We start from the raw sequence: 14,482 nt of genomic DNA on the forward strand, positions 1-14,482 counted from the left end.
GGCTGTGATGAGACAGATCCTCCAGACATGGCCAACCCTCGTTTCTTGAAGCAGCAAGACAGAAAGACAAGCGAGAGCTTTGCAATACAAACGTTTAATCTTGACACTTTTGGTAATAGGTGGTGGTTTAACACCCCCTCCTTAACGTTCCTTCCCTCGGCCCCTGGGCAACGGCTAGAGCAGGTTCAGGCTTTATAGAAGTACTGTGCTGTCTTGGGGTGGGTGGGTGGGTGGGGTAAGGGGACAGCAGTGCCTCCCCCTTTTGCCCTGGAGCAGGAGGAAGAAAAGTTAAAAATTTGCCTAACTGGAGTAAATTGAGGGAGGCAAGAATCCCTCATTTAGATGGTAGAATATCAGACTCGCAATTCACACACTGTAACAGTCAAACGGTAGCAAGGAAGGAGGGGGATTTCACAGGTATTAACTTTAGGGCAAGGTGTATGACCTAAGCTCCTCTCCCCCAAATCCAGACTGGGTTCTTGACCATTATTCCCTTTGTATTTGGGGGAAGGGAGAAGTCAAATGTGCAATACCAGAATCCACCCCATCAAAAGAAGAGATGAATCTTGCCACTTCATAGGGTGGCCCAAACCACTGCAAAACCTGATGGGTGTTGATAAAGAGGCGCTTCTCACTGCCTTTTCAAGATGAATAGCTGCATCAACAAAATTAAGGGTGTTGCAACGGAGGAAGGCCGTTGCAGCACTCAGCGGTGCTTTCTGCCATCAGCAGAGATTACCCCACACTTCACATTACGCAAATATTTTCTCAGGTAGGCAAACTCAAATGCATGCCAACAGGTATAATCTCCTGCCTACTTTTCTTTTCTTTTTACAATTTAAACGGGTTTGTAGTTATATGGCAGTGAAGGATTTATTTAAGAATAGATGGGAGTGAGGGCAGGGAAGGAGGAATCAGTTTCCTTACCACCAGCTTTAAAAAAATGAATCTCAGCAGACACGAGAGGTACAGCCCATCGTCCAACTAAGTCGAGCCGCGTACATAAACTCAGAGTTGCAAGGACTCCCATGAAAGGCAGGAATATTCAGAAAGGTATGCAAGGCCCTGCATGCATGGTTACATCTCACCTTGCAGCCCCCCATTGCTTGGGAACCACAACCAGAGACAAGACGACACCATCTTTCTTCAGGCCTCAGCTCTAGTCGGAAAGAGCATCTGGACATCTGGACCGGGGATGTCTGGATGCAGCGGGGAGGCCACCTCCACCCACCCCCATTGCATAGCGGTTGTTTTCTGATGGGGGCTGGTAACTTTTGCAGTGTCTGCATGGACAAAGCACAGCCCAGAGGTCCAGGCACCTGCTTGCTAGCCACAGGGTCTTTTTTTTTTTTTTTGCCTTCCTGTTCCAAGGCTCGGTTCCAAGTTAATTGAAGTGGAATTTGAAGTGGAAGTTCCCAGAACCAAAAGGGTTGAATTCGAAGGGCCACTGGTGCTGGTGTCCTGCCCCTCCCTGCTGGTTCTCTGGGTCCAGGGGGTCCTCGCCGGAGTCAAACTTCTGCCGCATTTCTGGAAGGGGGAAGAAAACAGAGAACAAAAACGTAGGGTGGGAAAGAGGTTGCTGAGACAGCCCCTGGATCAAAAGAGGTGCAAGGCCTATCTAGGTGGACACACGTGGGTGGGAGAAAAGGAGGGAGCCAGCTCTGGTCTTCGTATCTCTCAAGCACTCCTTGTTATTTTCAAATCTGAAAGATCTCATCCCCTCCATACGTGGATGTTTCTAGACCCATTTAAATACTTATTGTGTTCTAGATAGTGTAGACAAAAGCTCCTGACACAAAACCCCCCACAACCCTACGTGGTCCCTGTCTGTGTGAATCAGTGAGATGCAGAGGTTAGACTAGGAGAGAGTTACAGATTCAAATCACACCCATTCACCAGGGTTACAAAGGTGATGATGGGACTATCACCAACTCACAGCTTGATCTGCCCACACAGGACTGTTGCAAGGTTAAAGTACCATGCACAGCATCCTGAGCTCCTTGGAGGAAATTTGGAGTTTAAATGCTAGCAAGTACAGGGAAATTAGATGCAATCACCATTCTACTGGTACAGTTGTAACCCATTGCATACTCCCAAAATTATAGTGGTTAAGGGGCAGGCTATCTTAGCAAAGAACAACACATGCCAAATATGTACTCTTGCACTCGTTGTGCAAAACAACCAATTTATCGTCTACAGTGAAGCACACACAAACCTGAATTTAATCAGGAAGGCCTTACCTGGATCTGTCAGGACCTCTTTAGCAGCTGCAATGTCAATGAATTTCTTCTCAGCCTCTTTTTTCTCATCTTCGGACTGGAAATTGTCAGGGTGCCATTGCTGAGCTAGCTTCCGGTAGGCTTTGATGATTTCCTGCTTATTTGCATTCCTAGAGTGGGGGACGGGGGGGGGGGAAACAGAAACTAAGTTTTTTCCTGCATTTTCTTCAGTGACGTGAATGACAACAAATTTAAGCATGAAAGTTTCCACAGACTGCAGAGCTCGGACATGGGTTCCAGTGCCATGGGTTTCAGAAGAATAGGAGAAGCAAAGTAGGTAAGTAAAAAAACCTTGCTATGTTTGGTCAACTGAGCTCAGCATTCAGTGTATGCAAGCTCTGGAGATATACAGAAATCTTTCACGTCTACCAGAGATTCCTGTGCAAACCCAAAGGCTTGCATATTCCTGCAGCAACCTAATTAGAGCCGCAAGAGAGTTTTTCCCCCCCATTGCCACCTCATAAAAACACTCTGCCAACCAACCAGTACATCTACTTTGCCGCATCAAATATTTACCCGAAACCTGGCCAGGCTGACTTTGTCTTTAAAACTATTGAAGTCATTCCAATATTTATATCCTTTTGTGAGCACCGGGTGGCTGGGTGGGGAGGGCAAGAGTTGAAAAGTTTAAAACCATGCTCTGGCAAAGCTATGACTTAAGGTCTGATTCAGTCAAGTCAAGTCCCATTGAATTCAAGAATAGATAGGTGGTGGCTGTGGTCAGAAATACTTCTGCCTGGCTTGGGCTGGTGTGTCTCAATTGCAGCCTTCTCTGGTACAGGCTGAACTTACCACAGTTACACATAGAGGTCACATTTGGATTAGACTACTGCAATGCATACTACATGGGGCTGCCCTTGAAAACTGTCCACAAGCATCAATGGGTTCAAAAGAAATGAGGAGGTTGTGAGCTCAGTTTCTTGACTCTATTAAACCAATGCTGTATCAGCTGTATTGTCTCACAATTTGTTTCCAGGTCCAATTCTGGACCAGGAAAGAGTTATGGAAAGTGCATGCCATACCTCCGAATCCCAAGGATTTTGTAATAGTCCCGTTTCTTCGATTGCTTCAGCAGTTTCTGTGCCCTCTCCAACCCTTCTTTTAATTCCTCATTTTCACCATCAAACTCTTTGGCCTCTTGATAGTCTTCAACCGCTACAAGGAAAGAGTTGGCTTTAATACAGCAGGAAAAGTGACTTTTTTGCAGCCACTTTTTTCAACTTTTGTCTCTTAATGTCATTATCTCGCAGGTCTGCACACCTGGAATCTGACCGAAATGCATGAAATCCAGAGAAAATAAAATATTCCTTAAAAAAAGAAGAAGCCACATGCCTAACCCTTTATTAGTGTAATAAAATAAAATGAAAATTTTGGAAAATTTTCAAGCAATGACCCTGCGCTTGGTCCAGTGAGCAGGGGGGGCTGGACTAGATCAAGGCTTCTTAACTTGGGTCTCCTTCTGTTTTTGGACTACAAATTCCCATCATCCCTAGCTGGCAGGACCAGTGGTCAGGGATGATGGGAACTGCAGTCCCAAAACAGCTGGAGACCCAAGTATGGGAAAACCCTGAACCAGAGTACCTTCCAACTCTATGATTCTGCAGGCAAAGCAGATGCTCTACCACTGAGCCGCGGTCCTGACATGGTCCTCTGCATCACCAACGCTTTTACCTTTTTCAAACTCCTCGTTCAGGATATAGGCTTCAGCTCTGTCACGCAAGATGAAGATGTTCCTGGGGTCGAGTTGGTGGGCTTCTGTGCAGATGTCTATAGCTTCATGAGGCTGTTTGCTCTGTGGCACACAAAAAGGGGGAGGGAATTTTTTTGCTACTTGTTTCCCAGCAATCATGTCCCCCCACCATATCTGCCCCATTATCTATTCTGATCCAGTGGATCACTGTTATAGAGTAGAGAGATGGCGGTTCAAATCTTTCCTGAGATACAGGCCAGTTGCAGCTAACAGGGTGTCCTCTAGATGCTTGATGGATGATCCCGGTCAACCTGTTCATTAGCCGTGCTGGTGGTGGGGACTGATGGCTGTTAGGGAGTCCAACACCAACTGGAGGTCACCCTGTTGGCTACTCTGATTGTAGGCCAACAAGTTTCATTTCTACAGGAAGGAAGAAGCATGAGAAGGCTGAGAACATGACCAGGCACAGATAGGATACCGGCGGCAGAGCAGGAAACCAAATGCAGATCCCTAGATTTCAAAACTGACATCTCTCTTACTTCTAAGGCTGTCAGAGTTCATTCTAAAATGGACAAAATTGCAATACAAGTGTTATGAATTTTGATTCATTTCTGTCAAATACTCTTGTAGTTGCATTTGATTGTTTACTCCTTTAATTAAACAACAAAACAAAGCCAAGTTTGTTTCAGTTCCTATTCATCTCCTCAGATGGCCTGGACCACACTGCCTTACCTTGGATAAACAGTGGCAGATGCGTCCTTTTGCCTTACTGGTATAGATCTCCACGTTGGGCTCAGTTTTCATGGCTGCTTTATACTTCTCAATGGCATCTTCGTACCTGTCCCCGGGAAATGACAGAGAAGACAACTGTAGATGGAAAGGAAAGGAGCATGCGAACCTCGAGGCTGCACAATGCTCTCATCAACAAAGGGATAATGAGCAGCCAAAGAACTGAACGTGATCGGTCTGGTTTTGTGGTCCATCTGTGTAACAGGAAGGCTGTGATTATTCTGCTATCACTCTACTCAAGTGCAGAGATTGCTACCGGGCCCCAGGGTGCAGCAACATTGTGTTTTCACAAACAAAACCACATGATAGACATCTATTAAATTATCAATAGTACAGAAGAGAGAGCTTTCTTTTCTCACAGCACTGGAGAAATGAAACAAACAAGATGGACAATAGGTGAAGGAGCACTTCGCAACACATGATTATCTTACAAAACTCACTACTACAAGAAATGGTGACCAACTTAGATGGCTCCATGGGTAGCTGCTAAGACCCGTTTGCCACAAAGTTGTCTGATAGTTCCCCTTTTAAAGTCACATGAATCTGCCTTGTTAGAGAGCCGGGTGTTCTCAGCCAGCAAAGCACCATTTTCAGTACTGTCTATCTCCAGTTAAAGCAACCATGGGCTTCACAGCTGGGAAAAGACCCTCTGACCTGACCTCAGAGAACCAGTTCTGGGCTAGCGGTCTGACTCAGGATAAAAGGCAGCTTCATGTGACCTTCTAAAAAAAAAGGGAGCAGACAGATTCATGAAGGATACCTATGGCTTGGGATTGAACTTCCCAGAAACACGTTTCATGTGGGATGCCTGCCTAGATGAATCCTTGGTCTGAACCCGCAACTTGGTTCTTATTTTTTTATCTCAAGAATATCAGTTTACATTTTCTAGACTTGATGTACTGTAAATATGCCGCCTGTTGAAGTCTCAGAAACTGTTTATGTACTTAACAGAGTCTTGCACAGGTGTCCTCCCCTGTCTGTGAACAGCAGAAACAGAAGCGATGATACACACTGAACAAATATATGCATATGGGTTCAACCCGCAAGCTCATAAAATGCCACAGAACAGAGCATTCCTCTGTGCACCCTTTGCACATGCTGAGAGCGTAACGATGTGCACAGAAGGCACTCGATGTGCACTGCCGACTTCTAGCCACCCACCCATGCAAACAAGTAACCCAGGAAGGTTAAGGCGGGTGGACATAGGGAGGTACTCAGCGCACCTCTGAGATCTGATGTGCTCCTCGGCAGATTCCAGCTGCTTGGCGAGCTTCTTCACTTGCTTGTAGTGGGAGAAGCAGTCCTTGTCGTCCTGATCCAGCTTCAAGCACTCCCGCACTTGGCTGTGGAGGAAAAGAGACCGGGTCTAGATGCAACAGGAGGGATCCAAGACACTGGAAAGGCCAGGGGGTGCAGAAACTCCCTGCCTGCCCAATGCTGTTCCCCAGCTGCTTTATTATTAAATCCAGACACAGTGCCTAGGATAAAAAATATAGAATGGCGCCCCCCGCACGTGTCTGTAACACACCGCACATCATATGCATGCACGCACCACTCACTTTAAGGACTCCTCATGTTCCCCCAAGTTGTAATAGAGTTTGCTGAGCTTCAGGAAGGCCGCCCTGTTATCGTTACGCAGCTTGGTGGTGGGTTTCAGGTCCATGATGGCCTTGTTGTAGTCGCCGAGGTACAGGTAGCACTCAGCACGCAGCTCTTTTGCTTCTGGGTCCCAGGGGGAGATCTGGGGCACAGAGGAGAGGAAGTTAATATCCTCAAAGCCTAGTGCTGTTTTTATTTTAGAACCTTGGTTGGTAGCAGAGGAAGTTGCCTTACACAGAGTTGGGTGGCTGGTCCATCTAGCTCAGGATAGTCCACCCTGACTTGTCCACCCTGGCTCTCAAGGGTTTCAGCCAGGGAGTCTCTTTCCACCCTACCTGGAAATGCCAGGGATTACACTGTCAGGAGCAGGAATCCCAACATGCACCTGGGCCTCATTGCATGGAGGTGCTCTAATGCTCAGCTATGGCCCTCCCAACCCAAAAACTCATTTCTGCTATATTTATTCAGAGTTTTGTGTGTCTGTATAAATAAAATTTATTTATTATTCCCCTCCCCGGGACTTGATAGTGTGCCAAGCCCATTAGATTTTCACTGCTCTTTTCCAGCTTTAGGTGACCGGGGTGGGTGGAGATGAGGGAAGAGACAGAGGTAAAAGGTAAAAAGGCAAAGGACCTCTGGGCAGTTAAGTCCACATACAGCTTTCCAGGTCCATGTGGCCAGCATGACTAAACTGCTTCTGGCGCAACGGAACACCATGACGGAAACCAGAGCACACGGAAATGCCATTTACTTTCCCACCACAGTGGTACCTATTTATCTACTTGTGCTGGTGTGCTTTCGAACTGCTAGGTTGGCAGGAACTGGGACAGAGCAACGGGAGCTCACCCCATCAAACCGCTGACCTTCCAATCAGCAAGCTCAAGAGGCTCAGTGGTTTAGACGACAGCACCCCTCACTCCCTTTGGAAGAGACAGAAGGCGACAAGGATCATGCTATTTATTCCACTTCCATTTTTCCTACACGGTGGTGTACATGCTTTTCTCCTCTTCCACTTCATCCTCACAACAACCTTATGAGGTGTGTGAGGGTGAGAGAGAGTGCCTGGCCCGAGGTCAAGCAATGAGCTTCACAGCTGAATGGGGTTTGGAATGCTGGTCTTCCAGGTTCTGGTCTCAATGTTCTAACAACGCAGGTTAAAAAGAGGGTTTGTCCTCTCGCTCACACAGACACCACTTCTTCCCAGCCATTCCAAACAACTGACGAGTTAAACACCCCCACATGTTGGCCCAAGAGGTGCTTGCTGTGTGACTGTACTTCAACACAGCTGAATGACTTTTGTAGACTTCATAGAACTCTCATACCAACTACCCCATTATAAGGACAGGAAGGCAAGTTCCTGAGGCCCGTTAACCTGACCCATGGCGCTGCTCAAATAAGAATATAAAGCCAGGAAGAGCTGACGACAACATACCTCAATTGCTTGATCCAAAATACTGATTGCTCCCAGGTAGTTCTTCCTCTGGAAGGCGGTACGGGCTTCTTGCATGGAAAATTCGAGCTCAGAGACACGCGCAAGCTGCCTTTGGGCCTCTGTATTTTCCGGATTACTTTGGAGCTGATGAGATCATTTTTTCAATAAAATAAAACAGAACGCATGTATTAGGTCACTCAATATTTTAAGATGTTGATCCAAATCTCTGAGCAGGTCTGAAAATGTCCATGTAGTTGACACAGGGAGAAAAGATGGGGGCCAATACAGAAAGAACAACGGTGTTGCAATGTATTTGGAGATTAGAAATTATGAGAAAGGTTATTTCCCAAGGTGCTCAGCTGGGCAGATATCCCACCATTCCTGGACCATTCCTGCTTGTTACAAAGCAAACTTTCCCAAAGAACTACACCCCCCCATATTTCCCACCAGTGCATCATACGTGGTATTATTTGCACACAGTGAAAGCAATATTTTGCATAACTGCAAGGTTTGAATGCAATGTGTGCTGCCGCAACTTCCTAACTGGCTAGAACGTGCAAGCCCAAAGAATCCTGAGAACTGTAGTTTACCCCCCCCAGAACTAAACTAGACTCTTAAACTACAATTCCCAGAGTTCTTTGTGGGAAGATTTTAATGGATGGTGTGTACGCAGCCAGTGTTGAGCGGAGACTGGTGCTGCAGGCTACTGATGCTGAGCTACACAGTCTTTCTGATGGCCCTGAAATGGAATTCTAAGGAGGCAAGAGAATATATTTCACCAGCGGTCCATTGCCAGACATGAAAATGAGTGTGCATCGCTAGATGAGGCTCCTGCCCCTGTGATGTGGATGTGGGCAGGTTGCTTACCACAGCTTCAAAGTCCTGCTTGGCTTCCTGCATGCTGCCTTGTTTCAGGAGGATGTTGCCTCGCTGTAATCGGGCCTGTGGGACAGAACACCCCCCCCCCCAGATCATTTAAGACAAGTGTGACAGGGAAGTAGGCTTGGAAACAGGAAGCTTATCCATTGGGTTGCACAAACTGCTTGTGCACAAACTGTTTGCGCTTGTGCACATTTGCAAACACACGCAAGGAAGGATAGAGTAAGAATCTGCAGGGCCCCGATTATATAGTAAAACAGGGAACTTCACAAATATACCCACTGCACGAAGCTGCTCATGCATCCTGATTCCTTAGAAGGACACCATAGCAAAGGGAAGACCAGCCTGGCCTCAGACATCAGTACAAGTTGAGCAGCTGCAAGGACCTTACTATCTCCCTGCAGCTTGCCACCTTGCCAAAAAAAAGGGAACTTGCTCTGTGCCACTTGCCTTGGGACAGCAGTATTGAGGGGAAGAAACACAAGGGCTGATAGGCAATTTAAAATAACAAAACTGTATGGATCTAATGTGTTGCAAGCTATCTCTGAAATCAGCTGATCAGAGGACAGGATAGAACATCTTTAAAAATAAAACAAATAATGGCTGCAGATTAGTTATAACCTGTATCAATGGCATCTGCCAGCATGCCCATGCTATTCAGAATTATTCTCCACCCATGCAAGAGGCACTGAAAGAGGAAGCAGGGGACTGATTTGAATAATTCAAACAGGTTCTCTGAGCTGGAAACAAACCCTTCTCCCTGCACCCTTTCCCATTAAGAAGGTCTTAGGGGGGAGGGGGAGAACACACACACACACACGACTTACAGCCATGAAATCCGGCTTGAGCTCAATAGCCTTTGAGAGGTCAGGGAGCGCCGATTTGAACTTGCCCATGGCTAAGTAGATAGTTGCCCGTTTGTAGTAGGTAAGGTAGTTTTTGGGATCACTTTCTAGGAGAGTCGAGGGGGGGGGGAACCAAACAGAAATAAATGTCAGTATGCTTAACAGAACGTATACTGTGTGAGATGCTTACGTTCTGCATCTGCACCCTGTCCTCCTCATGAGTAGCAACATAAACTAATAATTATAGGGACAGACTGGAATTGCTGTGGTTTAGCTCTTTCACATGCATTTCTCTAAACCAGCTGAAGCTATATTTATGATTTAAAATTATACAAAGAACAACAGATCAGTTAGTGGAACCATTACCTTCCAAGGGCCCTCTAACTTATACCCTTAGAGTGCTCAGAAGTCGAGTGACACACCGACATTAAGAGGGCAGCATAAGCCCGTAAGACACCTGTCAGTTAGATGCCTCAGGGATGACAGTCAAAACAGGCTATATTACTCACCCACTGCAGAGTGGTAGTGTGATAGTGCCTCAGCCAGCTGCCCAGCGGCCAATAGCTTCCGCCCCATTTCCAGGTGGTTTTCTATCTCAGCTTGCCCAGCAGCCAGCAAACCTGCAAGGTATGAAATGGTTTGTGAGACCAATAGCCATTGTAACAGAGCAGGAGAAAGAGAGCTGTGAGCAGAGGACATATGCATGTTTTAAGGAAAGGGGGGGCCCAAGCAAAATGGCAGGATACCTGCTCTGCATAAGATGATCTTAGGGTCAAGCCTGTTGGAAGTATAACAGCAGGGATAATTAAGTTGGCAACCTAAGGGTTAATTCTATTTACAGTTAGCCAGCTAACCAAGAGAATGGTGGAGGTTTTGCCTAGCACCCAGTCAGAAGGGCATGGTGCTTGCTGAAGTAACTCCTGCTCTGACTGGCTATGTAGTTCTGAGAGTTTCCCCTTATACATGCAGTTGTACATCTTCCTGTTGTGAACAAGGCCTTAATTACGAAACACAAAAACCTGTTTATTTCTCCTCATATTTATGTATTGCTTTTGTTCAGGTCACACATTAAAGCATTATTAGTTTCTTTTCTCTCTGGACTCTCTGCTATTGAAGTGACTCTGTTAAAAACTCCTTAGCATTTCCAGGGGGCAGGGAGAGAATCAAGTAGAATGAGATGTGAAAGATCACTTCTGGAAACTCCATTCAGTTACTGGTTCCAGAACCAGGTATCCTGCCAATCTCAGTTTTGTTCACATTGCATAGCTTTCTGCAAACCCAGAAGGTGTGTACTGCAGAAGTAAGCTTGAAGGGCAAGTAGCTCTAGAACTGGTTTGCTGTTTTTATAAATTCAACAGACAATGAAATTATTTTTAAAACTAAATCCATCGTGCTCAAAAACAGCTGCATCCTGTCATTTATCGTTGTCTCCCATATGAGCAATCAACACAATCTCCCCAGACCCGTGGAAACATCTGGAGCGATCTATTGGACTAGAGACTTCAATATGCATCACAAACTTATTCCAACAACGGTTCCAACTTCAAACTACTGTACCGTTATGCCTTTCCACAAGAAACGACATACTAGCTGCTATCGTTGCTTGTGTACGGCATGTAATGTTAAAGATACATTAGGAAAACACGCGTATGGTTTTATAATCAAGGAATGTTCCCTTCAATTAGGTTATCCGACAGGTCCTGTACAGTCCTACCTCTGTTTGGGTAAATAATAAGCGAACTCCCAGTGGAGACAGCTGGGAATAGAGCGGAGGGAGCGACTACCTCAGCTGCAAGATATTGACTGGCAGCCGGCAGGAACCTTCCAGCGGATGCAAAAGATCAGAAGCATGAGTTGCGGAAGATGGAGGAGAACACTAAGGACTAGAAACATGCTAAGTGAGAGTGGCAATGAAAAGGGGGCGGGGCTATAAGCATGTGGGCGGGGCTGCAAGGCGCGTCAACGTGAGAGGGCGGGGCCCGTGGCGGGCGGGGCTTAGAAGGTGGGTTGGGGGCATCAGAGCGAACCCTGCGGCGGAGGAGCCGGCAACACAGGAGGCAGGGGGGAAGAAAGGGGCGGGGCGACCGGCTACGCAGGGGGCGGGGCCAGAAAAAGCCCTGTCCCTGAGGGCGAAGAGGAAACGACCCCTCGCCTCCCGGTTACCATGGTTACCTGGCAACTGCAGGTCCAGCAAAACGCACAGCAAGGACGCGACCCACAGCAGCCGCCTCTCGCAGCCCCCAGGGCCCAGCCCGGGGTTGTCCCCGCCTCTGCCGAGCAGCCCCAGGCCGCGCCACACCGGCTGCTGCCCGGACTCCATGTCCCAGCTCCGGACCCAACTCACTTCCGCTTCCTCGTCGGCGAAAACCATTTCCGGCCGCTCTAGCCTCATACTTGTCTCTTCTTCTAGGCTACGTCAACGTGCCGACTCGGCCTCCTTACTCCTCCAAAGCGTCAGGGAAAGGGAAGAAGGACAGGGGAAAGGGGAAAGAGGAGCTGCTGGCCAATCAGCTTCCACATCGTGGATGTCGTGGAACTTAGTTAGCCAATCAGCGTCAGATGAAGTCCCGGCGCACCACGTGGGCGGATGGGCTTCGTGGTCTTTGCAGAGCCAAGCCGGGGGTGAGATTCCGATGCACGTGTGGATACGATAATGGAGGGATACTTTTGCAGGGTGGGATTATGATGGTAATGAAAATTCTAATGATGACCGGTCGTCATCGTCCTAATAATAATAATAATAATAATAATAATAATAATAATAATAATACTTGCTTGTCATAAATGTAATAATTAGGAATTATTGAATTCAGCACTTGTGAATTTCTTCAGTGGGTGAAGTGGAACAAGAAAAGAGGTGCACATGGGCTCAGCTTCTCCCCCCGCTCTGGCTCATGCGGTTCAATCCTAAAGAGTACCTCTGAGCATGTGCAGAGCGACTTATTTCCTTGGCGGAATCATCACAATCCTTCCCACCACATTTGAGAACCTGAAGTCCTAGTATCAGCCTGGTTATAAAATAAAACACTGCGTGTGTGTTTGCCTGTGTGTTGAAATGGGCAGAACTTGTTGTGCTTATAGTTATTTTAACAGGTTTGACTAAGAGAGCCTGTGCCAGCGTTTGGTAACTCGATGAGCTCTAGCAATGCATTGATATTTCCCAATGTTTATCTTTCAAGAACAATAGCTTCAGACTCATTTTCAGTCATCTAGTTATTTGATTGTGAGCTCGCAGGCATAGTTAGGTCAGGCTTCCCACTTACAGCCCTTTAGAAGTCATACATAATAATGATAATGGCATGCAGCCTCTTATTGCAAAGAGGGAGGGGAAGACTGAAGCAAATGCACAGGTGGTGTAGACTTGTGTTGTGCATTTTTGATAACCGGCTCTCCTCTTCCTTCACCCCGCCATCCAGAGAGCATGCCAGGGATGCGCCCATCCTAATGGAGCCAGACTGCAAGCGCCGGAAAACGGTGGAGCTGAATGGGGCCTCCACATGGGACGTGCTTCCTGTTCTTTCAGAGAGGGAATCCCAGAGTGTGGTTCTAATCCCCGCCTTTGCCGCACCCATCCTGGACAAGAAGGAGGCCTGCCGCCTGGTGAGGGAGGTCTCTGCCGCCTACCCACTGGGGGACCACCCGCACTTGAAACGCGTCCGTTCCTGCGTCTCCGCGGAGAGCGCCCACCCACTGGAGATGATCCTGTGCCTGGCCAGCCCCAGACCCAAGCAGGATGGCTCGCAGTCCCTTGCTGCCCTTTTCCCCGATGGCCAGGTCGACCCGCGTGGCTTAGGGGAGCCTTTTCTGACCCTGGTGCCAGCCTTCCCGCCCTTGACCCGCCCCCAGTATGAGGAAGCCTCCTCGCACTGGCCTGTCTCTTTCCATGAGAACAAGCGCATCAGCCGGGCTCTCAGCGGCTGCCTCTTCACTCCCTCGGAAAAGGCCGCCATGCAGAGCCATATGGAGCTGGCTATCCGAGCGGCGCGAGAAGGTGCGCAGCTCAGCATGGAGCCGGTGGGGGCCGTGGTGGTTGATCAAGCTTCTGGGAGAGTTCTGGCGGTGGCGCATGACTGCAGGAAAGGCTTCAACCCACTGCTGCACGCCGCTATGGTTTGCATTGACCTGGTGGCCTGCGGCCAGGGAGGTGGGGCGTACGGTTATAAAGATTACCCTGCTTGCAGCTTCCTTCAGCCGGACGGTGACTCAGGCCATTCCTCTTCGTCGGGCGACGGGCTCCCCTACATCTGCACCGGCTACGATATGTACTTGACGCGGGAGCCGTGCGTGATGTGCGCCATGGCTCTGGTGCACTCGCGCATCGGACGGGTTTTCTACGGTGTGCCGTCCGCTCACGGCGCCCTGGGGACCAACTACCACATCCACCGCCGCAAGGACCTGAACCACCGCTTTGAGGTGTTCCGCGGCGTTCTGGAAGACCAGTGCCGCAGCTTGGCGCATATTTCGGTGCCCGGGGAATCACGGAAAGACAGTCCTTGAGGAGGATATTTCTTGTTATGCTTCCTTTTAAACTTTTTATAATATATATTATGTATGTCTTATTTTAAGAGAAGTACCGTGTCTGCGGTGCTTTGGAATGTGTACAGTGGTACCTCAGGTTAAGTACAGTGGTACCTCAGGTTACATACGCTTCAGGTTAAAGACTCTACTAACCCAGAAATAGTGCTTCAGGTTAAGAACTTTGCTTCAGGATGAGAACAGAAATCAGGCTCCGGCGGTGCGGCGGCAGCAGGAGGCCCCATTAGCTAAAGTGGTGCTTCAGGTTAAGAACAGTTTCAAGTTAAGTACGGACCTCCGGAATGAATTAAGTACTTCACCTGAGGTACCACTGTACTTAATTTGTTCCAGAGGTCCGTTCTTAACCTGAAACTGTTCTTAACTTGAAGCACCACTTTAGCTAATGGGGCCTCCTGCTGCCGCCGCGCCGCAGGACCACGATTTCTGTTCTCAT

General features: G+C 48.0%; 2 protein-coding genes across 4 annotated transcripts; one reads left to right on the plus strand and one right to left on the minus strand.

Annotated features, from left to right (window-relative positions):
- Window positions 1-78: 78 nt before the first annotated feature.
- Window positions 79-11,920, minus strand: LOC310691380 (dnaJ homolog subfamily C member 3-like). The gene is made up of 12 exons (XM_083471158.1): window positions 11,686-11,920; window positions 10,023-10,133; window positions 9,496-9,620; window positions 8,657-8,731; window positions 7,790-7,933; window positions 6,318-6,499; window positions 5,982-6,101; window positions 4,702-4,807; window positions 3,951-4,071; window positions 3,302-3,434; window positions 2,241-2,389; window positions 79-1,527 (listed from the first exon to the last, which is right to left on the minus strand). The coding sequence occupies exons 1-12, from the start codon at window positions 11,903-11,905 to the stop codon at window positions 1,385-1,387; spliced, it is 1,629 nt and encodes a 542-aa protein (XP_083327284.1). The 5' UTR covers window positions 11,906-11,920; the 3' UTR covers window positions 79-1,384.
- Window positions 11,921-11,971: 51 nt separating this feature from the next.
- Window positions 11,972-14,278, plus strand: ADAT3 (adenosine deaminase tRNA specific 3). Of its 3 annotated transcripts, none has more exons than XM_083471181.1 (2): window positions 11,972-12,135; window positions 12,930-14,278. In XM_083471181.1, exons 1-2 carry the CDS (start codon window positions 12,101-12,103, stop codon window positions 14,008-14,010), a joined length of 1,116 nt encoding a protein of 371 aa, XP_083327307.1. In that variant the 5' UTR covers window positions 11,972-12,100; the 3' UTR covers window positions 14,011-14,278. The 3 variants fall into 3 exon arrangements, with proteins under 3 accessions (XP_083327307.1, XP_083327309.1, XP_083327308.1); XM_083471183.1 differs by having other exon boundaries at window positions 12,105-12,187; XM_083471182.1 differs by having other exon boundaries at window positions 12,118-12,201.
- The last annotated feature ends 204 nt before the right edge of the window (window positions 14,279-14,482 follow it).

This window comes from Podarcis liolepis, assembly GCF_965112155.1.
Source record: "Podarcis liolepis genome assembly, chromosome: 13".
Classification (NCBI taxonomy): domain Eukaryota; kingdom Metazoa; phylum Chordata; class Lepidosauria; order Squamata; family Lacertidae; genus Podarcis; species Podarcis liolepis.

Coding starts and splice junctions, on each gene's coding strand:
- LOC310691380 (XM_083471158.1), bottom strand. CDS start 11,905: ATGAGGCTAGAGCGGCCGGAAATGGTTTTCGCCGACGAGGAAGCGGAA. Junction 8,732..9,495: donor TCAAGCCGGATTTCATGGCT/GTAAGTCGTGTG, acceptor TCTGTCCCACAG/GCCCGATTACAGCGAGGCAA. Junction 3,435..3,950: donor GAACGAGGAGTTTGAAAAAG/GTAAAAGCGTTG, acceptor CTTTCCTTGTAG/CGGTTGAAGACTATCAAGAG.
- ADAT3 (XM_083471181.1), top strand. CDS start 12,101: ATGGGCTTCGTGGTCTTTGCAGAGCCAAGCCGGGG. Junction 12,136..12,929: donor TTTGCAGAGCCAAGCCGGGG/GTGAGATTCCGA, acceptor CCCGCCATCCAG/AGAGCATGCCAGGGATGCGC.